Source organism: Betta splendens, chromosome 9 (assembly GCF_900634795.4).
Source record: "Betta splendens chromosome 9, fBetSpl5.4, whole genome shotgun sequence".
Classification (NCBI taxonomy): domain Eukaryota; kingdom Metazoa; phylum Chordata; class Actinopteri; order Anabantiformes; family Osphronemidae; genus Betta; species Betta splendens.
In genome coordinates, this window is record NC_040889.2 from 29,542,811 (window position 1) to 29,570,597 (window position 27,787).

Below are 27,787 nucleotides of genomic sequence, written 5' to 3' on the forward strand. Positions count from 1 at the left end.
TACTCATAATGTCAGAACTTTAAATACAAACCTACGTCGGTCACTACATTCAGATACATTATAAATGTTCAAAGATAAACATGTTTATATGCATGTACAGTGTATATATATTCAAAAGTCAAAACATCCAAATGTACAGTAGTACCTGGTATTTACATACAGTGGGTCACGCTGTGAATGTGCCAGTGCTGCAGCTTTGGAGTCGGCTGAGTTTCTCCAAAGCTCACGAAGTATTGCTTTGTTTTGTTGACATTCCTGCACAGGCTCTGTGAAATAAAGTCTCTTCTGCAGCCTCTCCTCCACCAAAGCCCAACCTGGACCTGGCAGAGAGCTGCTGCAGGTGGTGTCCTCCCTATTGCTTTCAGGATTGACCCTGTGAGTTGCGTGGGAGAAACGCTGGGGGAGTTTGAGAAGGTGAGGGATCAGACAGGAGGTGGCGTCCGGCCTCGCTGCATTGACGGGTCAGAAGAGGTCCTGAGGGCCCAGGTGGATGATGATGGGCGTGGCTACGGCCTGCGGCTGGTAGTAGGCACTGTCCATGTACACACCGCCTGCAGACAGAGGAGCAGGGTTAACAGGAGCTAAAGCACAAACCTGCGGCGAGCGCTGACGCCCAGCTTCAAGGCACGTTGCATAATCTGCTGGAGCTGCTGCAGGATTCTTAGGGGTCGGGTGGAATAAGTGGATTCAGTGCCGCATGTGTGAAGGACGGCATGTTGGAATCTCACTGTAACTGTGTTACTGCTGCAAACTGCTGCTGCTTCAGACAGACGTGGGCTTTTGCTGCAGACGGTGACGTGTGGAGGTCTAGATCATCAGACTGGACACCTGAGGCGGCTGAGTCAGCGACTCAGCCCCACACCTCACTAGGACACAGCGTGTGAAGCTTCTAACCAGCGCAGTGATGACTTCACTAAATGCCCCACACAGGCAGGAGTCCTGCGTTTGCCACATTATCCAGAGGCTCTATTGGTTGAATCTGGGATTATCTGATGTAACGTCTGTCTGACTCTAGTTGATGCACATCACGTGTTGGCAATAATCTCTTCATACACAGGAACCTGTGCCGCTCATGCTTTAATATCTTCCTGACTGGTTCTAATATGTTGAACACGTCTGATCCTCTGACTTCTCAGCCTCAGCTTTGGTGAATAGAATGCATAAACCTATGCTGAGTAGCCACTTTATTAGGAACAGCTACGCACTCTGATTCAACCCAACACAGCAGCTCTGCCATGATCTATACTTTTACAGTACCAGGTTTTATGCTGAAGCTCTCAGTGAATTCACTGCATTTTATTGCAGAAAATAAAATCAGGAGAACGTAAGGTGAACAACTGAATAATGGCCACAGCTACTGTATGAAACAGTAAATGTAAAGTAAGGAGTGACTTGATAAAGAAATGAAAAAACAAAACAAAAACCTGCACTAAAATATTATGAACCACAAAAATAATTTATTTAAAAAGAATATCAGATTATGAACAGGTCAAAATAAAACCTCCCCTGAAAAGGAAGCATTTAAACTCAAGACAAAACAACTGTAAACCTGGACGGGTACCGTCCAAACAGAAGGAAAATGCGTCTCAGTGCATCCAGTTAATGAGAACATGACAAAACACAGAAATGAAAACAAAAGACTCAGCAGTTCACACACAATGACCGTTAAAGGAACAACTAACAGAATGCTGCATTGACAAATAGGCTCTCTGCTCACGTCATGTTTCTAGTACGTTACACAGGAAGTCTGTGCAGGTTCCGACTGAGGCCGCTGGGTGCGAGCTCGTGCTCTGCTCCAGTACTGGGTGCCTTTCACTGATTTACTGTTGTTCTTTTCCTGCTGTGGTGACTCCAGGGAACCAAGAGGGAACATGCTGAGTAGGTGGTATCTGATGGAGGGATGCTGCTTTAACCCAGCTGTTGATGTTATGTCCAGTGCAGCATGTAGACAGTTAGCAACCGCACCACTGCCATGAATATTAGCACCACCGTGACCCTGGTAGACACAGTACAGGTACTGCTTTCCAAAACAAACTACTTTTTCTTGGTTCCCCAAAGACTTCCAGCTGCTCAGGGATGATTTATTAATGTCCGACATCAGAGCTTGGTTTTCTAATACTTACAGTGGGTGCGTCGTCTACGGAGCTGGGCCTAATGGAGCCCTATGGAATATTTTATTTAGTGTTTCAGATTAGACATTAAGCTTCTTACCGAGTGACGTTCACTCACAGCTGAACTCTTCATGAAGCTTTGATCACCAAAGAGCTTATTTGTCAAACCCTGTGTTCACACAGCGTTAGCAGAACCTTTAGGGCTGCAGCAGGAACATGCAGCACTGTATGAACAACACAGTCCACGTCAGCATATTCCTTTACCAAGCAATGCACTGTGCAGTGGGTGAGTAGGGTCCTAATAGGGGTACAGGTGGGTGACGGGGTATGTGGTGGGGACCCTGATGATGGGGACAACTACTGAGGGCATTCTGGAGGGGAAACCTGGGGAAGAGCAAAGAAGAAAACTCAAATTTTGGGAATGTTCCATGGACGGATCATTGGTGAGGGACTGTGTGCTTACCGTAGGCAGGGAGGGCGCTGGTGGGGGGGTAGCCATAGGGAGCACCGAAACCTGGGAGGAGGCAGGGGGTCATAAGCTCCTGGTTAGACAGCGTCAAAGCTACAAATCCTCAGCAGTTTGCATTCAGAAAACAAACGAGAACAACAACAGGGCAGAGGTACAGCTGTTAGGTTGCTGGTTTGATTCCTGGCTTTCCTGCGCATGTGCTGTAGTGTGCTTGGGTATAACCAGTTGCACAAGCTGCATATCAGCTCTGTCAGCCGAGTGTGAACGGGTGAGTGTTTGTGTGCATGAACGGGTGAGTGTGATGCAGTGTTGAGGCGTCGTACAGGCCCATTTACCCAATGTGTGAACACCGCTAATTCCACAACCACCAGCTAATGACTGACCTTTCCAGCCATAACCTCCTTGAAGCAGCTCACAGTGGTGTCACTGTTCACACTGAGCATCCAGAGGCGCTGTAGGCTCGTAGGCTGCTGGTGCTTACGTCTGTTTACCCACTATAGATCAACTATCTGAGTTGATCTTAGTATTCGTTAACTAACCCGTCACCCTGAATTGTCCTGTTTACTACTATAGGCCTCGGCCCCCACACATAAGAAGCAGCTCTGACATCATAAACTCAATGTTAAAGTGCCTCGACCAGCCTGTGGACACACACAGCAGCAGAGTTAGAACCATTGGCTCCTACCTCGTCCTTGAGACTGGGCCTCACCTGGGGGCATGTACGCATGTGTGGCTGCGGTGCTGATGTAGGGAGCTCTGGGGAGGACGGGGACGTGTGGAGGCCTGGCAGCGAGGGCTGGGAGGGTGAGCACCGAGGCCACCGGCTGCTTGGGCTGCAGGAACACACACACACACACACACACACACACAGCAGTGTACAGGAGGCTCCGGTTCTGGCTGCTCGGTCCTGGGCGTCTACTCACCGGAGCGTTGGCTCGTTTCTTCTTGTTGCTCGTGGACTTGCAGCCTGAGAACAGGCTGTTCAAGGCGGCTAGTGCAGCGCTGGCTTTGGCTACTTTCTTATTGGGGCCCGTCCCCCGAAAGACCTGCTTATCCACCTCCACCTGCCACAGGGCCACATGTCATTGACGTTTTACTCTGAGGAGCTTTTGTTTCTACGCCGTGTGTTCGTACCTCGATGATAAAGCGTTTGTCGTAGCTGCTGCCGCTCTCCGATATCAGCTCGTACTTGAGGCCGCGGCGTTTCTCGTTCAGCTCCATCACAGGGTTTTTACCTCCGGCCGTCAGGATGGGACCTGGCGCTCTGGACTGCAGCATGACAGAGGTAGCACACGCTGCACTAAGTCATTCTGCTGATCCGTCCCTGCGTCGTTCATCATGTTTATTGCTTGTGGGGCCTGTGTGAGCCGCTGAGAAGAAAACCTGCTGCACATGCGGCTGATGTGCAGTGTTCATGAGGCGTTTAGGGACATGTTCCTGCAGGGGGTTGTAACTTTGGATCTACAGAGGGCCGGCCTGCTTGCGGTTCCTAAATGCACACTGGGAGGCAGAGCCTTTCACTACCGAGCTCGTCTCCTGTGGAACCAGGACCAGGTCCTGAAGGCTCTGACGCTTTATTCCAGCTGCTGGTCCAGCCGACCCACATGCTGTTGCCTTTTGTTCTTTTCTCCTCCTGTCCCCCCTCCCAACTGATCGAGGCAGCTGACCACCCACCCTCCCCACCTGGTTCTGGTGCCAATAACCAGGGTTTCAACATGTGTAAACACATCCTACAGGAACCATCTGTTCATTGTTTGCAGGACAAAAATGTGACTTGTGCTGAGCTGAGTGATTAATGTCTGATTAGATCATCGGTCCCAACCTCATGTACTTGTTAGGAATCCCAGTGTTTGTGTGTGTGTTCCCCACCTCCTGTGCGTCCGTGGAGGAGGTGATGGAGGTGGAGCTGGAGCTGGTGGACATCCTGTCGTTCTTGCCTTCGCCATCTGACTTCTCGTCGGCGCTCAGCGAGTCCACGTCTCCGTCGGCGCTGAGCGCGAAGCCCAGAGCCTGCAGCGCCTGACGGATGACATTTTTACTTGTGGTAAACGCCCCACAGATGGTGAATGAGTCACACCGTCACATCCATCATCCATGACTGGGCTGTCCTTGAGCAAGGCATGCAACTGCCCCTGCTGCTGCAGCGAGGCTGCTAAGTGGCTGTCAACAACACGAAGCCTGGCTGTGAACGCGTAGCTGAATAAGTGTGAAGTCAGACTCCTCATGTGCAACAAAGGAACATCGATCTGTAACTGCTCGTCTGACTTCATGTCCAGGTTCTCAAACCTCTGACACGCGCTACAGTGAGGCCTCAGCTGGTATCAAGCTGTTTTTACTACAGGAGCTTCTACACGTCTTTTCAGGCAAGGTGTGTATTTTTGGCTCAGTGAGTGGGAGTATGCGTTGGTTGGACCCACAGGTTCTCCATTCACCCACATCCTGGGATCATTACACTGGTACTCCCACAGAACCGGTCCGGATGCGGAGTCCTTACTGTACCTTCAGGGCCACTTGGAGCTTGGCTGTTCTCTTGGAGTTCCCAGTGGCCTGGTAGGTGGTTCCCTGAATTTCCACTGACATGCTAAAGACTGGCGCGTGGACCGGACCCGACTGGGACAGCAGGCGGTACTGAAGGCCCGGGTGGATCTGGTTCAGGCGCATCAGAGCATTCATTGGGTGGTTTGGATCAGTCATCCTCCAGTCCAGGACTAAAGCAGGAGAGATGGAGGACAATTACCAACAGGAGCCACTGACGTCTTCACTGGTTTCAGCAGGAGCAGACCAAATCAATGAAAACGGACCTACAGAAGTTCAGCGAGCTCATTTCTCCAGGCTGAATGCTCAATGATCAGTGGTTAAATACATCAATGTGTATTTCTGAGTCTTGACTAGATCACTGAGGTAAAAACGACTAGAGTGGATCAGCATAAAGGTAAACAGTCCAGTAACGGAGGTCCGGCAGCAGCTTCTTCCCACCTCTGAAGCTTTTATTCACGCCGGGCTGTTCACTTCTGTCTAACAGCTCCCTCCCTGTCGGGCCGAGCCTTCACGGCCCGCGCTCACAAGACGAGCAGAACCTGAGAGCACCAGCCTCTCACAGACGATGAAACGGTGACATCTATCAGAAGCAAAGGGCCGAGCGTCTCCACAGTGAAGCATCCGACTGTGTCAGCTGTGCTTTGAAGCTGCAGACAATTTGCTTCCCTCCGTTCAGCCTGTTCCCCAGAACAACAAACAGAACCTGAATTCAAACAACCCACACAGACAGCGGAACCTGTTTACATCCAGACGACGGTGCTGGCCTGTTCTCGTGTCCTACAGGAACCGGTTCTACTGGACCACTGAGCAGCCTCATCATTAGGAAACCACCCGTAATGACTGCCGGGTTCTGGCAGCCACTTAAAGCTGAGGTGTGGTTCACTGAATGTGCAGCCGAGGGGAGGTTAACGCCAGGTCTGGGTGACAGGCACATAACTTGAATCCCTCTTTCTCTGCCTTTGAACTGGAAGCAGAGAAGGCTGGTTTAATTACTGTGCCACGACAGAGAGGAGGAGGAAGGAGGCCGAGGTCAGAGCACCACCTCCACCGTAACACTGCAGTGTTCGACCCAGTCTCGCTCGACAGCTGATCCCAGGTCAGGTTTCCTACTGGTTCCGTTTCTTCTCACATAGAAATCCACCTTTTTTAAACGCATCACTTCAAACCACATGCAGAAAGCTAACCCGATTTGGTAATCTCTTGTTTTCACTCTCCTTTAAAAAAAAAAAAGCTTTCAACTTGTAGATGACGTCCCATCTATCGATCTTTATAGTGAAGCTACTTATGAGCTGAATGTGACTCACCACTAAAAGCTCCCAGCAAAGCACAATTTTGCTGATTTGCAGAGAAATGTGAGGTGAAATGTTCTGGACGTCATTGCAGTGATGGCCGATCAATACTTCAGCATCAATAATCTGCTGCGATAGAGAGGAGCAGAACCGAGAGCTGCCACAGTCGGACATCTGCTACAGGTCCAGCAGCTTCACATCCTCTGTGTGACTGTGTTCGCTTGGGGGAGTTTCAGCTGTGATGGGTTCTGAAGGTCCAGCAGCAGCCTGTCCTTTTAGCTTCAACAACCAGCTTCCCATCATCCATCTGACATCGTTGAGCTGCTTGTTGCATTGTTCTGATTTTGAACCGTGAAATAAACTGAAACCTGATAACTTGACAGTTTCCACCTTCAAGGAAAGATTTGCTTTAAAAGCCGGTGAGCGTCGGATCCGTGGAGAATCACAGCGTCTTTTTTTAACCCGTTTATTGTGTAACGTGATGCCAGATCCCATTTCAGGCGCAGATCCACAGTGGGCCGCGTTCTGATTGGAGTGAAAACATCTGACGGCAGGTCGTGTTGTAGCCTGACGGCTCGTTTTCAGGTTTCTAAGAAAAGCTCTGCCTCACTGCTCATTTCTTTCAGCTCCGCCTTTTACCACAGCCTGTGACGATGTTCATAGCACGAACACGCACTTAACGCGGCAGCTTTGTTTGTCATTAGCTACAACCGTTTGCTCCTTGAACATCAGCCTCCACGTCTCACAGACTCAGCTTCTTAACAGTGAGGCACTGCACTAAGAGCAGCCCGCTTGCATCCGACCCAGAACCCCTCAGCTCAGACCCAGGCTCACACTTCAGGGTCATTACATCCAGCTCCTGAAAACTGAACCAACACTGATGTCTAATAGCTGAGATGTCAGAAAACTCCCAAGCTTCTCTCTCCATATGTTTCTGTGTTTTTTCCACAGTGAAGGTTTTTACCCTGAAACCCCATTAACAAAGCAAATGGAAGTTGAATTCACCTTTCAGCCTTTTGATGAAGTCCCTGTCCTCGGGCCCAATGTCGTCCCGAAGCCTCTTCAGATGGACACCTGAACAGAACCATTCACATCACCCAGACTGAAGCCAACACTAACACACTTACAGTTCCAATGTTTCCAGGACAAAGCTGCTTTACAGAGTCAACAACAGACACACTCACCTTCTAGCAGCCTCGACGACGGCTTGTTGGCAGGGAGAGGGTCCATATTCAGGACCTTGTAGAGCTGCCCGAAGGCCAGGAGGCGCAGCGCATGCTGGAGAACACACACACACACACACACACACACACACACACACACACACACACACACGTCTGATCTCAGGCCCAGAAATCAACTAGTGCCATTTGTTGTCTAATCGATTCGTTTTAATTCTGCTGGAAGATCTTCATGTATTATTGAGAGCAGGAATAAACAGTCAGTGGGCAAATGAAAGCAAGAAAACAAGAAAGAAAAATATTCCCACACTTCCATTCCAGGCATTTTTCATCCAACTCCAGGGAGGAAACAAAAGAGGGAACAGAACAGAGAGGAGATTGAATGTGTGGACGTCTTCATATTTCTCCCACATTTTCGCCCGGGGCCACACTTTGTTGTGCTGTGCAGCAGCAGTGCGCGGCGGTGGTGGAGCCGGTGGGCGTGAACGGGGGCAGCGTTCCCACGCTCATTAGGCGGCTCATTAGGCTGCTTATCCGAGGCCAGAGTCCAGCCCGCTGCAGCCACTCAGCTATTTGTGGTGCTGACGTGAGCTGTGGGCTCCACTGAGGGAGGTCCACGAGCCGCTTTAGTGTGAGCGCAGCAGGGAGCGGAGCCGCCTGCTTTCCTGGAAGAATAGCTGACTTTGACACAGCGGAAGTGCGCCCTAGTGAGACGTTGAGGTCTCTGGAGGCCGAGCTAATGATACTGTACGTCTGTGTAAAGCGAGCCTCCGCACGCTTTTATTAAAGGAAAACAGGAAGGAGGCGTTACGACGCTTAGAGGTGGAGAAGATGAAAGGACCACTGCACAGAGTGATGTCATCCATGTTAAAACCGTGTGTGACTTTTGGGAGAAAGGAGAACTAATAGTTCATGACGACGTTCTGTTCCATGTGGGGACGTTTTGTTGTGAAAGCACTGACTGAGGCTGAAGCTGCTGCTGTGGATGCACTGACCTGCGCGCTGTGAGTGATGGCGTCCGTCTGCTGGGCGCTGAGGCCCCATAGGACGTCTGTGGGCTCCCTCTCACAGGGGTCGTGAAGTCCCGGACCCCCTGTGACACAAACAGTGTTTAGAGGCTGGCGAAGAATCATTTAGCGGCTCCTACAGTCGAGTCAATGCAGCAGAGCTTCAGAGAGTTCAGGTTTTAAAAATCCAGTCACAACATCTGCTCAGCTCTGATCAAGAGTTAGAGAGAGAGAGAATCGAGGAGGAACATCTTCTAGGTCTAGAGCTGAAGGGCAAAAAAAGAGTATAGAATCTAGTTCATATTTCATGCTCCTGACAAGCTGCTGGCATGAAAGCCATTAATGCAGCACAGGTCTGATCAGCCTGGTGCTGCTCTGTTCACTCCAGAGTGCTGCTGATGTTAATCAGTGAGCAGTCGCTCACTGTGGTGGCTCTTTCCAACAACTGTCAGGATGAATTTCACCACTGACAAGATTAAAGCTGTGAAAAGCAGACGATGCTGGGGTTTAAGTGCAGAACGGACGTCTGCAGGCATGTCGGAGCACTGATCTCTATCTGCCTCCGCTGTTTATCAGGAGGTTCAGCGACACACAACCGAGCGGGACGTTCTAATCCACCCAGTGTTGTCTGGTTGTGTCAGACGAGGATTCTCCCTGATCCGATACGGAACCAATCCACTACTTTAGCTTTAAAAGGTTTTACTCTGGCTTTGGAACGAGCCGGGCCACGGCTACACCATTTGCTATAAGAGGTTGAGTCCAGTTGTTGCTAGCGACACGTTTGTGCGTGCATCAGGTCTAAAGATGAGCTCACTGACCGGGCAGGAGCATCCCTGAGGCGACGCACTCCATGACGCGACGCAGGGCCTCGCCTGGACCCAGCGGCCGGTTACAGGTGCCGATGGCCTTTTCACACATGAGCTCCAGAGGCTGCAGCCGGACGAGCGAGAGAGAGAGAGAGAGAGAGGGCGGTCAGAGACAGCGTCCGGGCCGCCTGCCTCCGGCCAGCGGCTGCCACCTACCCAGCCTTTGAGCGGCTGCCACACCGGCAGTCTGTTGCACACGTCTCTGAGGATCCTCAGCACGATGACGCAGGACTTGAGGTCTGTGACTCGGGCCTGATGGGACAGACGGAGCAGACATGGTGACAGCGGTTCTGGATCTGTCTCCAGTGCTGCCAATGTTCATTCTTATCAACCGACTGACATGTTTTACATTTAGAGAATTAAAAATGGCTCTTCACTGAAACGCTAGTGAATCCGTAACTGTATCTGCACTTCTAACCAATCAGTGAAGGGTCGCGGGTCCTGAATCAAACGAACCCACTTACTACTACTTGGCATTTAGCTCTGCCTCCCTGAGGGAAGCTGCTCGCTGCTTCACCTGACCTTGACTCTTCTCAGCTCAGTCACTAATCATGTGACTCCTGACTGCTGGAAAACAAGGCGACGCTGCAGCTGAGATACGGACGTTAACAGCTGGTGTCTCAGTTCATGTCTCCATGGAAGTAAAACACTGGGCATGAATACAGAAATACCCAGAATGCATTTCAACCAATATTAAGTGGTTGTGTTATAATATAATGAGTTGTCATTTAGGACACACATGCTGGAGGTGAACTAGTATCACACAACTAGTAAAGTAACAGTTACTTTGTAATGTTTGCTCTTTGAAGGCCGGGCTCACCTGGAACCATTTAGCGTGTCGCAGCGAGGCCAGCGCAGCCTGGCACCGCTGCCTGTCCAGGACATCTTCCTCCTCCTCCTCCTCCTCCTCCGCTCTGCCGTCGTCCTCCTCTGGAGAGAGAACAGGGTGAGCGTGACCTCGCTGACTTCCCCCTCACACAGACACACAGGCAGCAGCAGCATCAGACCCACTGATCTGACTGAGCTACACAGGAGGAGCTTGAGACTTTTTGGGTCGCGGCTTTTCTCAGGAACCAGACGGGAGCGCATGCGTCTCTGCTCAGCCGGAGTCTCACTCCAGATCTAGATCAGTGTCCGGGGGCAATGGAACACGCCAGATTAGTGTGTTATCAATTACAGCACAAGACGGAAATGAGAGCGCGGCAGCGAGTTAGGGCCAAAAAGCCAGATTAGACATTAAAACACAGAGACGCCTGACGATCCACAAACGCTGGCAGCCACGCTACACTTTGTTCTCCTTCTCTGAAGCGCTACGCTCGCATTTTCATTCTTGAGGGGTCGGTCAGATGTCTATGCTTGTTCTCTCCACATTGGGTTTCTGTGGGGAGCGCTCCTGCCATGATCGGAGGCCGAACCACGGGAGGACGACAGCAGAAGAAGAGCGACGGCAGATGACAGCGCTCACATAAACCTGAGAGCGAGAACCACCCTGCAAAGAAAGTGAAGGGTGACTGTTCTGAGGAGCAGCTGAGGGGACACAGGCTGCAGCCACACAGCTCAGCACCGAGGGCTCACATTAGGCCTTGATGGATGATGCTCCTCACGGAAATCACCTCCATTAAAGATCGGTGACCTGCTGCTCTGATGGGGAGCAGAGAGTAACTCGCTGACGATAAGCCTGAAGCTCCTGGTTACAAACGGTGGCTCCAATTACAGGCTTCTAGTCCGACTCACGCCTGCAGTAACGTGAGCGGCCGAGCGACGTGTGGTTCAGCAGCCTGTTGCTGTCGAGACCGCAGTGAAGCTGAACAGGACGAAGAGGTGGAAGACGAATGACAGTGCTCCTCCTGTGCGGCTCCTCCTCCAGGACCCCCCACTGACCACCTCCATGTTCTGCTCTAGGGAACTGTGGGTAATAAAGCGAATCTGCAGCTACTGGCAGGATTTACTGCAGCACAGTGGAACAGCTTTAATCGAGCAGCTTCGTTGTTGGTGAGACTGAATCAAAGTCACACCTGTTCTTTGGAAGCTAGAAAGTTAAAACAGTGATTAAGCACCAGAAACTCTTCTGCATCGCGGAGCCTCATCTCCTTCCAATGTATACGTAGAACAGCGTAGAGATGCTAAACGTCTTATATAATGTGTGTGTGTGTCTGTATATATATACCACTCTATTCTCACCCTCCGCGGGGGGTCTCATCCACTTTCCAAGCTCGGGTCCTCTACCAGAGGCCAGGGAGCTTGAGGGTTCTGCGCAGTATCCTTGCTGTTCCTAGGACTGCACTTTTCTGGACTGAGATTTCGGATGTTTTTCCAGGGATCTGTTGTAGCCACTCCTCCAGTTTGGGGGTCACAGCCCCTAGTGCTCCGATCACCACAGGCACCACTGTGGCCTTCACCTTCCAAGCCTTCTCCAGTTCTTCTCTGAGCCCTTGGTATTTCTCTAGTTAATATAAATATATTCAGACACATCTTCTTGGAGTCTGGTCTGACGCTTCAGGCCTCATTAAATCGTCCAACAGATTAAATTCAATAACTAATTCTAACTCATTATCCGCTGAAAGACTAAGTCTGTATTTTAGGTGTCATTTCATTTCCCCTGGGCGGTGCGGTGGGTAGCACTGTCGCCTCACAGCAAGAAGGTTCTGGGTTCGATTCACGGAGGCGGCCCTGGTGCCTTTCTGTGTGGAGTTTGCACGTTCTCCTCGTGTTTGCGTGGGTTCTCTCCGGGTTCTCCGGCTTCCTCCCACAGTCCAAAGACGTGCATTAGGTTGATTGGCTTCTCTCCATTGCCCGTAGGTGTGAGTGTGTGAGTGTATGGTTGTCGGTCTATGTGTTGCCCTGCGATGGACTGGCGACCTGTCCAGGGTGTACCCTGCCTCTCGCCCGTAGCCAGCTGGGATAGGCTCCAGCACCCCGTGACCCCGCACTAGGGAGTAAGCGGTTAAGAAAATGGATGGATGCATTTCCCCGGGTCAAAGCTCCAGGCCACTAACACACACCTACTGAGATGCTGAATCTGATTTCTGTCCACACAACTTTTTCAATTTCACCATCTACGTGAATCTGACGACTGTTAAACAAACATTGTTTGTTTGTTTTATTTGCATTTACAGGCGTCATTTAGTCCCGCTCTAATTAACTTTCATTGTCTCTAATTTGTTAATTTCTCTCCGCAGTGAGCGGAGGCCGGGGAAGCCCCTTGTACCCGGGGTTTCCTGCTGCTGGGTGGGGCTGCGGAGCTACGGCAACAGGACCAAGAGTGAGTGAGCAGCGAGCAGAGCGAACAGGGTCCAGTCACATGCATGACACTGGTTCTGTCAGGCCGGTTCAACAGCAGGGAAGCGTTCCCTGAGGGTTTAACACCTGAACGAACTTCACTGAACTAAGTGTGTTGCATCATCAAATCCAAAGTCTGATGGTCCTAGTCCTCACACCTCCTGAATGTTCCCACCATGAAATACTGAGTCAGACACCGGACACAGAACCGAGCCACGCTTCTCCTTCAACGGGAGGCACTAGATGAGTAAAAGCCTTGTCACAGTGAACTAACGCCGCCTCTGACTGCTGCTCCACTCACCCTTACCCACATGGACTCTGGCTCGTCTCTTTTCATCCACTGTCTCATTCTGAATCTGTTCCCGGCGGATCACCGACCACTTGGACCCACGTCCAGGGCATCAACTCCCCCCTCTCGAGTTGCAGCCTTCAGTGTTCTCCCCTGACGTTTCCCGTTACCAGCTGAGTTTACATTTCTACCTTCACACAGCCGTGGGAGGAAAACGGTGATGTCAGTACCTTCACCTGTGGCGCAGAGCTCCTCCCTCATGGCCAAGGACGACAGCGTGACCTTCAGCACCAGTTCAGGATCTTTGGCACTGCAGACCCTGATGGCTGCCTCCGGCACCAGCGACCGCACCTCGAACTTGTCCTCAGTCATCGTCTGGAGAAAGGACTGAGCCATTAGTTCACACACAGCCACAGATCCGTCATGTGCAGCTTCACTGGACTTTACGTTCATTAGGGTGAGTCCTTCTTGGACGTTCTGTAGTCTTACTGGGGCACTACATAAATAAAGTGGGAGGGGTTTTCAGCTTTACGTCAACCAATACTAAACTCAAAGCACCCATCAGCTCAGCTGCCTTGTTTTGACACAGGATTTACGTCGTTGCCTCCACCTCAGCGCTGCATCAAATGACTCCATCTGCTGTCAAGCTCTCCCAGTTTGGCCCAGGAAATGAGCGCTTGCAATGATTTCCTCCAGAAAATAATCGGAGGTGAGGCAGAGGATGCACTCAAGCTGTAGCTACAGTAGCAGAGGCTTGGACAGAAACACTGGTTGATTGGCGGAGAAAAGTATTAGGTTTTCAGAAAGCAACTAAGGTCTAAACGATGCTCAGATGCACTGCCTGAACCTGGAGGTCTTGGTCTCTAGCAGCACAGTGTTCATGGCTCAGCGTACAGTACCTGGATCTGCAGTGGGAGGTTGGCGCTGATGGTGTAGAGCAGCAGCTTGGTGGGTTTCTCTTTGCACATCAGCACCAGTTCCAGGTCCATGTCCCCTTTGATGAGCAGACCCTTGGCCACCAGGCCCACGCGCATCACGCCGCTCAGCACCGACGTCCCATCACGCCTGAGGGCAGATGGAGGAAGCTGGTGTCAGACGGTGTCACAGCCAGGCGGCGTGTTTACAGGTGAGCGAGCGAGCGAGCGAGCGAGCGTGCCCCCCCCATGGAGGTAGCGCATGCACGCACCAGAGCACACACGCTCTATGATATTATCTGGAATAAAGGGGTGTATAAAGGATAAATGTCAGTACAATCTGATGCTGGTAACATCTCAATAGCAGATGTTGAGTGAAGTCGTGGTTTCATGTTTGGGCTGTGACGGATGCTGACGAGAGGGTCTCTGTGAAGGGATTCACCGGGTTTAATTGCTGTGTTGTACAACATCTCAGTGAAAACTGTAATGATTTAAGACTGTGTGAACGGTGAATGCAGGGCCTTGAACCCCTGCAGCTCCCTCTGCTGCAGCACTCTGCTTAAGGCCTGCGAGATCCACCATGTAGCAGTTTAGACTTAAACCAAGTGTTTGTTGAGCAGACCAAGATTCACTTCATCTTGTGCCGTTTAGTGCTGATGACGTGAGAACAGGTCACTGCTCCGGCTCCTCAGACTTTAAACCCGCAGACGCTGGGACGGGGGCTTACGTGCTCCCGGCAGCATCGTCCTCCACCCCCCCGTCTGCAGCCTGGCTGCTGGGCGGGGTCCCTGCGGGCTGGTTCAGGCCATCCATCCAATCAGAGACTTTCTTCAAGGCTCCCTCCACGGTGGACACCAGCTTCTGGACGGCCTCCAGCTCCTCTGGTGCAGGGTAGATGCTGGCATGCTTGGCCATGACATGGCGGTCGTCGTTGCCAAACGATCGAATCGACCTCTGGGATCAGACGAGAGGAAAGAGACACATGGGAGTTTTTAATTTAGGAACATTTCATGTCGGCATGAATAACAGAAGGAGGTGGAGGGTCAGCGTTCAGCTCAAGGACGGTCAGAGGAGGAACTAATGCACCTCTGCTGAAATCCACCCGCTGACCTTTAAGAGCTGTCTGTCTCAAGGCCGTCGTTAATCACTGGAAATGTCACGAGCGTGACGTGACGCCACCGAGGCCACACAGCGGATTCATATGTAGTGCAAATAATAACAACGGATTCCCTATTAAATACTTTTCAGTTATGTTTAATGGACAAAGCCATTAATCATCGCAGACATTAATTGGACTCATTTAAAAATACACAACTCAAATTTTCTGTCTGAAATGATCTTAAAACACACTTTCCTCATGTTAAATCTGATCCACAGCAGCTCAGAGGAGCAACGCTCTAAAGGTCATTGTTGCTCTGTGATCAGGCAGCGGTTTAACGCCTAAGAGCAGCATCAGCGCCATCAAAGCGCCCGCTCTGCTCTGGGTGATTACACCAGGACGCTCACGTTGCTCCACAGGCCGGTGGATTCGTCCACACCCACACCTGCCGCTGGCTTCCCTGTCAGACCCCACACTCAGCACCTGAAGCGACCCGTCAGTGGCCTAGTTACAGCTGCCGTTACTCAACATTAACATTTACGACATGCACTTAGGGACGAAAGCCATCGCTCCGAGGCGACAGCAGAAAGGGCCTGATGTGCAGAATTAGCTGCGTGCATCACGCCAGGCGTTTCATCCCAAGGTCAAACTGCTGCCTCTCTCCATCATCCCCTCCTCTGCAACGCAGATCCTTTTTTCTGCCCTCGCCTGCAGTGTGTGAGCAGCCCTCATTACGGCGAGTTATTTATGATGCTGCTTTAATAATTCATGGCCACGGGTCTCAGGGGCTCGCGCTGGATATGCAAGGGTCATTCATCACGACCTGGCTAATCTCTGGCTGAACTGCTGGGGGCATTAGAGGCGGAAGCAGCAGTGCAGGCGCCGCCAACGAGCACAACACAAGCGCTAACCACTTTAAAGGAAACCAAACCTTCATGGCACCGAAGCAGATTCTGGACAGAGGCCGTGCTCGTATCGGGCCGGTTCCTTTTATTTGTTACCTATGAGACAGATGAGAGCTCAGCCACGCTGCGATTGCAGAAAAATGACATTCAGCGCGTTAATGAGTCCTCCGCGTGGATGCAGCTCACTTACAACCCAAATGATTCATTTGACAGGATGGACATTCAGCAGCAGAGCCTTGTGGTCGTGGGTTTGTTTTGGTACTGGTACCAAAACAAGACGTGGGAGACGTGGGAGGTGTTGTTGTAGACCAATATGACAAAATGGCAATGTTCAACATAGTGAAAACTCAGACAATCTAACAAACATCAAGTTGGTGGTTGCTTTGAGTGAAACAGACTCATAAGAGTACGACCAAAAACAGACACAACTGAGCTTATTAAGATGCCGGAGTCCATCACCACCAGAACAGATCCATAATAATACCGAGCAGCAGAACCGGGCCCTGCTGCGGTCTGAGCTGATCTACGTATTGAAGAACGTTGCCTTTCTCAGTCGTTGTCATGGACACATGCACAGAGCTCACCATGTCCAGGCGGGGGGGGGGTCGGGGGTCTAGGTGAGGACCAGGGTCCTCTTCATGCAGCCGCTGGTCTCACTGTGAAGGGAAGGAAGAAGCAGGATCAGCTGTTGTTCAGTGTGTTTCAGCTAATGTGATGCAGGGTTACAGCTTATTCTAAGCTGCTGTGAATGAGCAGCAGCTAAATGCTTCCATGTGGGTCTTTATAATCAAGGCTGAAATGATGAAATCCCACACGTCACACTTCCCACCGCCGAGTCTGTGATGCGACACAAATGGGACTTTGTGTTTGTTAGCTCAACATCGACACAATCAAGCCACAAGCAGACGCTGCTCAGCAGGTTCTGGACTGACAGAACTGCTGGGTTCAGGCTGGTGTTGGATGGAGTGGACTCACACTTACTGTCTGTCTGCAGAGACAGGAAACCGATCGAACCCGGAACGTGACACGACTCGTTTGTTGCAGCTTTACTTTGTGTCACTGAGGATTCACCTCTGAAAAATAAACTTCTCTCGCCCGGCTCTCAGTTCTTTGCTGATGACTGAACTAAGATCTCTGATTGTGATGCAGCAGTAAAACGTTACAGGACAAAAACTCACATCAACACAATTAACAACAATTGATTTAATTCCTCTGAATATATGGCCATTAAATGCATTAGATGAAGCTGCAGCTTTGCCCACGCGGTCAAATGCTAATGAGCTGAGAGCCGGAGCCTGAGGGGCAGCAGGGGGTGGGGGGTCCTGGGGGAATCTGATGGGTCGAGCCGAGCATCAATCAGATTCTCCATCACCTTGAACATCACCATCATCAGTGACCGAGCAGAGCAGCAGCGCTCACGGTTCTGCTTCATTCATTGCCAACCTCCAACCATCCACTGAAATAAACTAATGATCAGTTTGAAGAGAAATGTCAGGAAGACAAGATGCTGATCAATACTCAACAATTGAGAGTTCTGCCTTTCAAACCCACACGCTCTCCCTCCTACTCGGCTCTGGAACAAAAACTCCCCAAACAGAGCAACTTCAAAGCATGTACGAGTGAGAGAGTGAACATGAAACATGAACGCTAACGAGCCTCAAACTGGGAAGAGAAGAACGACGACACGTCCCCCATGACGGACATGCTAATTCAGTCACGTGGCTCCTGGGGGGGGGCTATCACTGACAGACTGGTCCAACCAACTGGTCCTCAGGAAACCAGTGTCCTCAGCATCTTCCCATTTGTTCTCTTTAACCGTTATTATCACGCATAAATGGAACATTTTCCAGATATGACAGGTCCAGATTGAGGTTAACACCAGCAAACACTGAAGCAGCTCTGCTCAGCTCGCTCCTAAATTCCCCCACAGCCTCATTTTCTAATAACACTGGTTCCTCCCTGAAGACGAGGAGATCCAACGCACATAATTAAGAATACAGCAATGACTTCTTACGGACGCGGAGGCGCTGCGGTGGCAGATGGCGAACTCAGCGTGGGACAAACACACACCGCTAATAAAAAGCTGAGTGACGACACAGCAGCAAACGGGTCCGAGCGTTTCCCTGCTTTCACCAGGAACCATCCGACATCACATCAAACGACTCAGGTTTATTAGCTCAGCCCTTAATCACCGCTCCCGTCTCAAAGCTTCACGACGCCCACGTTACGAGACAGTAAATGAACCTCAGATCTTCAGTCGGAACAAAAGCCCAGCGAGAGCCTTTCATTTTATTTTACCAAACAGCAATTAACTTCATTTATCGCCAGTCAGAGACAAATGTTTGCTACAAATAGTCTGTAAAGGCAACATTATGATCACAGCCGTCCAGTGATGAGGATCTGTCTGAGAGAACAAACTAAACCAGAACCAGTTCTGTCCTGTGAAGTGTAAGAGAGACTGGGACCAAGTCCGAAAGGGTCGGTACAGTAAAGAAATCACAGAACAGGAAATGTTCATTTAATATCCTAAACGTTGCTATCATGACACTAATATTGCAATCAAAGTTTACACCTCACGGCCCAGAGGACCTACACTCCGCTGACCCTGAACCCCTAATGGTTTAGAAGACCTACACTCCGCTGCCCCTGAACACCTCACGAATCAGAGGACCTACACTCCGCTGCCCCTGAACACTTCACGGCTCAGAGGACCTACACTCTGCTACCCCTGAACACCTCACGAGGCTACGCTCTGTGATGTAAATCAGGCAGAGCAGAGCAGGAGGTGACGGACACTGAAACACTGTCAGACAGAATCGGGGTAAATATTGATTGTGGGCAGAGGAAGAACTGAAGCAGAGGTCAGAGGTCAGACTCTAATGGACTGTGGACCGAAGCCTCCATCCTTGTTCTTGTTAATGCCTCCCTTCAGCCTCGTGGCCCCTTTATTTTAGGCCTGCGTTTGTTCAGGTCGTTTTCACAGCGGGGAACTTTTATGAGCAGGCTTTTATGTTCACGCGGGACTTCAAATGATGCCCTGTGCCGTCCCTGAGCCTGCACCAGGCGGATGGGAAGGAAACAGAAAAAACGCCTTGTTCTCGCATACAAGGCTGCAGCGAGTAACATTTGATCTGGGTGTGGATGATGTACGGTCTCATAAACCAGTCCAGGTGTTGACCACCAGCACCAGGCTGTTCACACGTTAAAGAGGAAGCAGTTGTGCCTCATGACAAAGCCTCCAGACCACTGAACCGAGCAGAGGCAACCCGTTCTCCGGTGTTCAGACAACCTGAAGCCCCTGCTGCTCCCCAGCGGGCGCCGGCGCTGGCCCGGTAGCAGCAGGACCGGGTGGGAGCATCCATCTGCAGCAGAGGCAGGTTCTAGTTTACTGGGCCCAGTCGGTGCCGCCCACACAAGGCCCAGGAAACACTGGTTTTGTTGTGAAACAGCAGCTTAAGCGTTTTTATGAGGATTAGGTCTCGGTTAATGCATTAATGGACCGGCGCCGTGGGCCTCAAACATCAATATAAGTACAATAATCTGCCTGTCTGCTCCTAAAAACAACATCATCATCAGCAGCAGCAGCAGCAGCAGCAGCCTGAGCTCCAGCGGTCTGTGCTTCAGATGTTTTCATGCTTCAGACGCGCGTCACCACGGGAAGATGTTCTAAATTTAAACATTTTGTTACGATATAAAATGAGGCTGTTGGTTTGTTTCCTGACTTCAGAGTCAGCTACAGTCAAAGCACAGTCGCTCATCAGTGGAGATCTCATCAGGTTATGATGATGTTGTGCATGAAGCTAACAACAGACTTAGAGCTGCTTCTACGAGTCGTCCTCCACCGCATCCATCTTCACTGGAACATGGAGCTTTTCCTGTTTCACCGTGTGCTTGGCCCAGTGTGCAGAAGTAACAGATCCGCAGACAAACTGTAGCTGCTTCCTTCAAGCCTCCTTCACATGCAGCTCAACCGGACCTGACATCAGCTCAATCAAGTTTCTCCCAGGAGAAAGTCCGTTTGATGCTCCTCCAGGACGACTCGGTTCTGTTCAGCCACTGGATGATTCTGGCTGAGGGTGATGTCAGGTTCCTGGATCACGCGCACGCGCGCGCACACACACACACACACACACACACAGCTGGAAGCATGACCTTTAGAGGTAAACTGGTCACGTTTCCAAAAGCTGGAAGTAAAAAGAGTCAGTCTGTGATTTTTCTGGGATGTGTGACCATCGGCTGCTCCATCTCCCAAATAAAACGGGCTTTGTATCGACAGAGCTCAAAGCGGGATTTCTCCTGGAGATTAGGAGGAGAACAGAGAGCCGGGGGATTATTATTAAGGCAGCAGACAGCAGCCACGAAGCCCCTTCTTTACCTCCCTTATGCCGTTTGTAAAGCACATTTGCTTCAGTCCTGGAAGTTTCATCCTCTGCAGATTAGCTTTGCATTTCGTGCACGCGGGAGCGTCCGTGTTTACAGGCGCTGCAGAAAATGAAGACAGGTAATCTCTCTGCTGAGGATGTTTGCTGACGATGCAGCTGTCCCATCGGGTCCATCTCTCCTGGTCCAAAGGCAGCGGCTCCGTTTCCCCAGTGTTGCTGTGTTTTGTCTGTGATCTAATATTGGGAGCGTCTCATCGGCTCTGGCTCTGGGTGGGACGGCACCTTGACGAGGTCCAGGCTTTGCTGCCTCAGGAAGGACTTCACTAGTTTATGTCTGTGCAGATTCTGTCCATCTCCGTCCTAAGGCTTTGACTGGACTGTCGCTACGTCAGGATCAGAGCTGATGGTCTCATGCAGCCACACACTCTCCACCATCACCTCATTAAACAATGATGCGGAGCCACGCCACCTCCTGGATACGGTTGCACAGCTCAGGGCCAAGCGAGGCAGGTCTGTGTGGACGTGCAGAACGGCAGGCAGCGCCAGGTAATTGGGTCGTCACGAGGCCGTGCACGCTCACTGTTGGGTCTGAAAATACCACAACAGCACTGGTACACACAGAGACGAGAACAATATAGCACACTGAGAGCCAACCAGAGATTTTCCTTGGCCAAGGGGAGTTCGCCTGAGATCTTAGTGTTGTAAGCGCTTCACTCAGAGACCAACCAACTCCAACGAACTTCCCCAAAGCACAACATTTTATTGAAGCTTGTACACGCCTCCATCATCACATCGTCACATCATTGCTGAACATGCAGAAACACACACATTAGGCATAGCAGTACTCCTCCAACCCCTCTTGTGGTTTTGAACCCCTACGCCTGCGTAGGAGCACAGAGCAAATGGCAAATGTGACAAAATTGTTCTTCGTATATGACAATACTTGAAAACCTGTGGTTAGAAGTCTGTGCAGCTGTCAATGGGGTTATAAGGCACAGCAATGCAAACCATAAATGGAAAATATAAAAAAGGCAAATAATACATAAAAAGATAAATGAACATAGATGAAATGAATATAAATGAAATGGATAAATGATTATATGGGTTAAATGATATAGAATAAACACCAAAGATAAATGAGATTAATTATATATGAAAATATATTTTCTCCAACACTCACAGGCACAGGTCGCTGGAAACAGACTTACAGGACCTCCCGGCAGGCGCCGTCGCTCTGCTGCAGGAGATTATGTGACGATGACACCCTCGCCTCCTCGTCTTCCCGGAAACAAGCCCCACTGCAGCTTTCAGACAAGGCCTTTGAGGCCGACCTGCGGTTCACTGAACGAGAGCTTTGCTTGACCCAGAGGTCCACAAACCGACAGACAGAGATATTTAAATTGCAGCAGCTGTTGAGGTTCGTCTATCGTCTTTTGTTCCTTCTCCTCCCTTCACACAACCTTTCCCTCTGAGGTGAATAAGACTCATTCTACAGATGAGATAATGACTGAAGGCAGATTTGCTGGTTCCTCTTCTGAAGCCTTCCTCACATCGCGTTTTCCTGAGGACCGGTCATAGATCATCAGTGTTTGTCTCCATCCGTCCCTTTTTAAGTTAGAAAGTTTATCCTCCCCGGAGCTTTAGTAGATACGTGTATTTGTGTAATGCTGAATGTAATGTAGACAGAACCTATTCTTGCTGTTTTGACTTTATGAGACACTTGACTCCTAAAGCTTTGCTCTCATGTGATGCAGTGGCTGCTCTTTCCCTGCAGTTGTGTGTATTTCTGACATGGACAGAATCAGATTCCTCATCAGATTCCTCTCCCAGACTTGCCCTGGAGCGCTGAATCAAAGTCCCGACTGTCAGGAGCTAATTTTAATGTCCAAGTACTGGGCCGGGTCCAGGCCAATTCACCACATCCACACTTCATGCCGTCCTCAGCAGGAAGAGTTATCACAGCTGCAGACTTTACCTCGCAGACCCGCTGCTACGACACCGGAGGTGTCAAATAAAGCACTCAAGAGTTTGGAGCAGAGACGCAGGAAGAAACATCACGTACATCATTAAATATTAATCCTCGCGACACAGAAACCTGCTCATTTCCCTTTAGGCTCCACACACGATCGGCTGCTGGAGTAAATGCTCGGCTTGAAAATAAATAAAACCTACGAAATCCCATCTATGGGTTTAGATTTAGTTCACAGCATGTTAGCATCCAGACAGACTGGCAGCCAAGGATCCAGCACTGGAACTGGAACCAGCAGGAACCGTCTCATCCTAATGAAGTCAACACGTCTCAGTCCATCAGAGGCCGTGCCGTCACAGCCGCTCAACGCATCCCTCTGCGGTAGGAAGCAGGAGACGAGGTGCCTCTGTCTCCAAATGCCCCCACGTAACAAATGAAACCTTCAGGAATCCATCAACATCTCACATTCTGATGCGGATGCAGGTCCTTGTGGATCAGCTAACAACCCCTTGACAAATAGAGCAGAAGGGGCAACAAAGAGCAGATAAAGCAGGCAGTTCAGCGTCCTAATCTGCCTGTGGAGGTTCACTGTGAAGGAGGATGGAGGCTCGTCCTGCTTCCGTCCATCCGTCTGGCCCAAACACGCGCTGAGCCCGAGCTCAACCCTGAAAACCACAGAGGACGCGCAGAAAGCTGAGCTTTTATGTCCGGCAGCAGGCTTTAGCTTCGGCTTCAGGTGCAGCTGCAGGAGCCACTAATGGCTCCATTACTGCTCAGCCCTGGCGCTGCCTCCACCTCACTGCACTCAGCTGCACCGCTGACCTCAGGGTCACTTCAGGGGACCTGAAGGTTCCGTGTGCTGTGACTGAACCTGACAATAACGTTTCTCACGCATCCTTTGTCATCAGATCCTCAGGACATAGAGTGAGCTGAACACCTTTAGGGCTCTGCAGGCGCACGTCCTCCAGGCTTTATTACAGTCGTTTATTACCTGCCTATTCTCTCATCAGCACTAGACCCATGTTAAAATGATGCTGCAAACAGCACGACGACGCGTGAGAGGAGACTTCGTTTGACAGCGTGAAGCGGAACTCCGCGTCAGTCATTTCTGTGGTCTGCGCTTCGTTAATCCGGGGACCTGATGATCATTTCTGTTTCAGCACCGTCTCCTGAGAGGTTCCTGAGCAACTACTGTAAACTGAGAGTGTGGCGGCAGCGAACACGTTTTGGATGAAGACGTTCAGGAAACAGGCTGGTGTTCAGTGGTTGGAGCGTTTGGAGAACAGTTGGGAACAATGGTGGTTCTGGTGAGGTTTCTGTTTTTTTCTCTCTTCATACTTGAAGGGGGATTTGTTGGAACTGTTCATCTGAGCTCATTAATATTCATTTTCAGCCGTCTTGACGCTTGGCAGACGCTGAAAACAGGCTGCGTTTGGCTCCACTCATCGGTCGAACCCGATGCTTCTGATGCTTCTCCAGACGTGAGCCGTCGTCCGTCGCTGCCTGTCGCGCTGCCAGAGCTGAAGCCTTCAGGGCTCTGGAGCCCAAGCGTTAAACCGACCTGTGTGCAGTCCATGCGTCCTGTGAGTTTGAGGGTCAACGTAGCTTCATTATGTGTCTATTAAAACTAAAGCGATTCACAGCGGATGAATACATTGGCTTCGGTTGCTTCATCGCTCACTCTCAGTCCCCTCAGCTGTAAACCCGTGACTGGACCCGACCCTGGCTGAGTCAATGGCAGTGCCGGATGTGTCAGCACATCCTGCCTGGACTAATGCGTCTTCATTCATTATTAAAGCAGCGTATTAGCAGAGCGCCTGCTCCCGCTGCCCATTACTGCTGCTGACACCAGCCAACACTCGCTACGGCAGCGCCACAAAGAGCAGCACACGGACGCAGTGGAGCGAACGACGGAGGCTCCGCGTCCACCAACACCCGTCCGCAGAAACAACGACACCACCAACACCGCCCTCGCACCTCAAAGCCGGCCTCTGATTGGCCAAACGCGTGATCCAGCCGATCAGCTGTGAGGCGCGTTTACAGATGTCAGTAACTACCACTGTTTCTGTAACATCTGCACTCCTACACATCGAAGGATCCTTGAAGATCTAGTGTGTTTGTCCAGCTGGACCTGCACACACAGTCCTAACGCTAACTTTCTCATTACTCCAACATTTGAAACTTTGGAGTATTTCGGTAAACACAGTCTTAACAAACACGAATTCATTTGCAAACCATCATGGAAAGAGGTTTTCTGTGGGAACGTAAAAGTGAAGGCAGTAGAAGGGGTGAATATCCGCTGCCGTGTGATCACTGGTGGTGATGGTGGAGTTGGATTCAGGAAACAAATGCTGGTGATGGCGGGAGCTCCAACAGCTCCAACGCCCAGAGAGCTGCAGGCTTCCTGTGTGAGAGCACATCAAACGGTGCAGGAGAGGCCTCGGGTCCTGGAGGACGAGCTGTTTACGGAGCAGAACCAGGAGGAGCTCGGCTTTCAGCGCCCGATGCCATACGAGACGACAGGGAACACGAGTCAGGACCAGTAACCAGGTGCTGCACGTTAATATTAATATGGGGCAGCTGGTATGGGATCAGCTCTGTGCTGCATGATCAGTTACATAACTGCACAAGGCTGTGATTTCATTACCGGGTGCTGTTCGTATCCACCCGGATCCACACAGGGCGCCGAACCCTGCGGACGGGTCGCACGTCCACTGGGTTCAACCTTCAGCCTCCTAATGTACACAGACCAGCCTCCACAGTTTCTATTGGTGTCTGAGATCAGTCCAAGCTTGTGTCTAAAGACAAACATCTGCTCATCACAGCCACTATTTACTTATCTCATGTCGCATAACTGAGAATTAACGAAGCACAACTCATCATTTTGTTTCACCAACAGTGCACACGCTAACGAATCACCACAGATCCATCATCTAAACAACTGGAAGTCACCAGCCACTGCTGATCTGGGGTCAGTAAGCAGGCTCACCAACTCGTCCATCTGGTTTTATTCCCATGCTTTATTCTTAAATTAACACCCACGACCTCGTTAGCCGAGCCGACATTCAACGTTACTCAAATCTTGAGCTGTTAAATATTTTTTGATTATTTAAAGTTTCTTTAATGTAACCAAAAATCAATGAACGCTGATCACACGTTTGCTTTGCTTTAAACTCAAACAGCAACGCAGAATTCTGCTGTTTATACTTGTTACTGCAGCAGTCATGTAAAATATCACGTCCTAGTTTCATGTTATCACAGAATGATGATCAAGTGCGTCTAATATTTTGGGTTGATGAACATGCTGAAAGAGTTATTGTGAAAACTAAATGTCAGCTCTCTGTGGAGACACAGACGCAGGGCATGTGTTCTGCTGTGCTAAAGGATCAGTGAGACGATCCAGGAAAGGAAACCAAAGAGCAGATGACACTGGCTGGAAATGGCACAAACCCTAGAAAGCAGCAGAGGACGACCCGGCCCGGCCCACTTCAGACCGGACCACAGCAACGCCTCCGCTCTCACACAGATTATATCGAGATTAAATTAGCTCCTCGTCGTCCAGCTGCTGCTCACGCGATCCTTCCTTCCACCTACACAGCTGGCAAACATCTGTCATCTCTGAGTCCAATAACTAAATCATTACAGCGCTCACTGAGGGAATCAATCGACAGCTTTGCAGTGACCTGGAAGCTCAGCAGGCACATCATGCTTCCCCGTTCAGAACCAACCAGCGGGTCAGGACCGAACCTGCTCCAGGTGATTGATGGAAACAAGCTCGCAGCAGCAGATTAATGCTACCAGACACAACAGGAGACTGGAAACAGACGGAACCACGACCCAGTGACGATGCCAAGGCCTTCAGCTGCCGTTAGCCGGACCGGACTCCTCCTGAGCTGCTGGGACTGTCAAGAACCGCAGAAATGTCACGTATGCGCTTGGTCCTCGTTTACTGCAGCAGCGGCGCATCCTCCTCAAAACTCTTAGCTGCAGCTCCTGTTACGGGGACTGTTTACATTCCTCAGGCTCAGAAACGCCACCTTTCCTCCCGGGCCTCATACCGGGTCGGTGCGAGCCTTCCTATGTGGTTCAGGCACATGTGGCAGAGCAGAACTGCACCGTCTCCCCACAGGTGACACCCTCTCCATCACTGGTCTGTTAACACGCGCCCACTGGCCCAAGCTCCACTTCATCTATAGGATCAAACAGAACCCTGGTGCTGTCAGGGGCTTTAAATGCAGGACACAGCTGGACCGGGTCAACCGGGCTCCAGAACAGAGAGCTGGGACCAGCGCAGTGGAGTCACTGCTGTTCTGTGTGCTTGTAAACAGTCCTTACAGGGATGAACATCCACTGAGGACAAGACGGAACCGCTGAGTCCAAGCCTCAATGAGCGGTCGTGGCTCAGAAACACTGGACAAACAGGCAGGAAACACGTGTCAGCAACATCAAAAGGACTCGGGGCAGAGTTTAGGCTCCTCAGTGGTGTCACATAGAAATATGTAACATGTTTTACAAGATAAAATGCTTCCGAACCACAATCAGTCAAGTTACAGTAGCAGCAGACGAATCCGCCCTGCCACAACTGGAAAAGTTGACTGGAAACCCGCAACACGTCGGAACCAGCCAGTGTCAGGACGAATCAGCACCGACCGAGTAGCGACCAGTACCACAAACGAACAGGTGCTGCTCGACCCGCTGAATGTGCGGATCAGGGCATCGCCTCAGCTTCAGGTGCACGGACCTGCGCAGGCGGCGAAACTACTTTTAGTTTCACGACCCGTCCGGACGGTCCGCGTGCGCCACGCGGTCAACTTGCACTTGTTCTGGTCGGTAACAGACGAACCTTTGCAAGCATTTACTAAGACAGAAAGCAGAACCGAACCGAACCGTGCAGAGCGTCAGCGCGCGCGGACGCTCACCTTCACAGCCGGGAGCAGGACGGGAGCGCGCGACGCCTCAGCCGCTCCGCGAGTCCACAGCCTCCGACAACACTTCGCGCGCGCCGCTTTTAAGTCCTGTAGCAGAATTTAAGTCCAGTTCTGGTATCACTTCGAGTCCGGTCGAAAGCAAACAGCGTGCAATAGAAACAACCCCAACGGGTCCAGTCAACCTGCCGCCAGCGCTCAGCGAAAGGGGGAGCGGAGGCTCCGAACGCGCATGCGCCTCAGATTGGTACTTGAAAGCAAAGATCGTCCAGTGACAAGATGGCTTCGCTTGATGTCGGAAAAGGATCCAGCAAATATTTACACTCCCCGGGTTTAGGTTTGGTTTAGGTTGAATTAGCTGCTGCAAATTGTTTATGGTGGTCTCAGTGTTTAATATTTACGTGTTATTATATCTGTATGCAAAAATGACCTACAGTTTAGGGCCGATTACATTCACATTAGAGTGACAACAGGGGCCCTGCAGCTCCATCTACTTACAACAACTAGAACACAAATCAGTGACTGAAGGTAGTAGCTTGAGGCTTAATATTCACATCATGTTCG

General features: G+C 50.7%; 1 protein-coding gene and 1 long non-coding RNA gene across 7 annotated transcripts; one reads left to right on the forward strand and one right to left on the reverse strand.

Moving 5' to 3' along the window:
- Positions 1 to 27,418, reverse strand: LOC114861590 (spermatid perinuclear RNA-binding protein-like). 6 transcript variants are annotated; one of them, XR_008695716.1, is made up of 19 exons: positions 27,218 to 27,416; positions 16,532 to 16,603; positions 14,671 to 14,897; positions 13,929 to 14,094; positions 13,260 to 13,404; positions 10,282 to 10,391; positions 9,618 to 9,713; positions 9,414 to 9,525; positions 8,584 to 8,681; positions 7,592 to 7,685; positions 7,413 to 7,481; positions 5,080 to 5,288; positions 4,450 to 4,599; positions 3,715 to 3,849; positions 3,504 to 3,644; positions 3,290 to 3,413; positions 2,575 to 2,625; positions 2,212 to 2,495; positions 1 to 551 (listed from the first exon to the last, which is right to left on the reverse strand). XR_008695716.1 is itself a non-coding variant. In XM_029161002.3 (19 exons), exons 2-18 carry the CDS (start codon positions 16,532 to 16,534, stop codon positions 2,410 to 2,412), a joined length of 2,016 nt encoding a protein of 671 aa, XP_029016835.1. In that variant the 5' UTR covers positions 16,535 to 16,603; positions 27,218 to 27,416; the 3' UTR covers positions 1 to 551; positions 2,376 to 2,409. The 6 variants fall into 6 exon arrangements, 5 of the variants coding, with proteins under 5 accessions (XP_029016835.1, XP_040928053.1, XP_040928052.1 ...); XM_029161002.3 differs by having other exon boundaries at positions 2,376 to 2,495; XM_041072119.2 differs by lacking the exon at positions 2,212 to 2,495 and having other exon boundaries at positions 13,266 to 13,404; positions 27,218 to 27,418.
- On the forward strand, positions 19,670 to 23,890 carry LOC114861596 (uncharacterized). Its single transcript, XR_003786835.3, has 4 exons — positions 19,670 to 20,875; positions 21,512 to 21,746; positions 23,459 to 23,605; positions 23,692 to 23,890. It is a non-coding gene; the product is annotated as an uncharacterized LOC114861596 (long non-coding RNA).
- Positions 27,419 to 27,787: the final 369 nt, after the last annotated feature.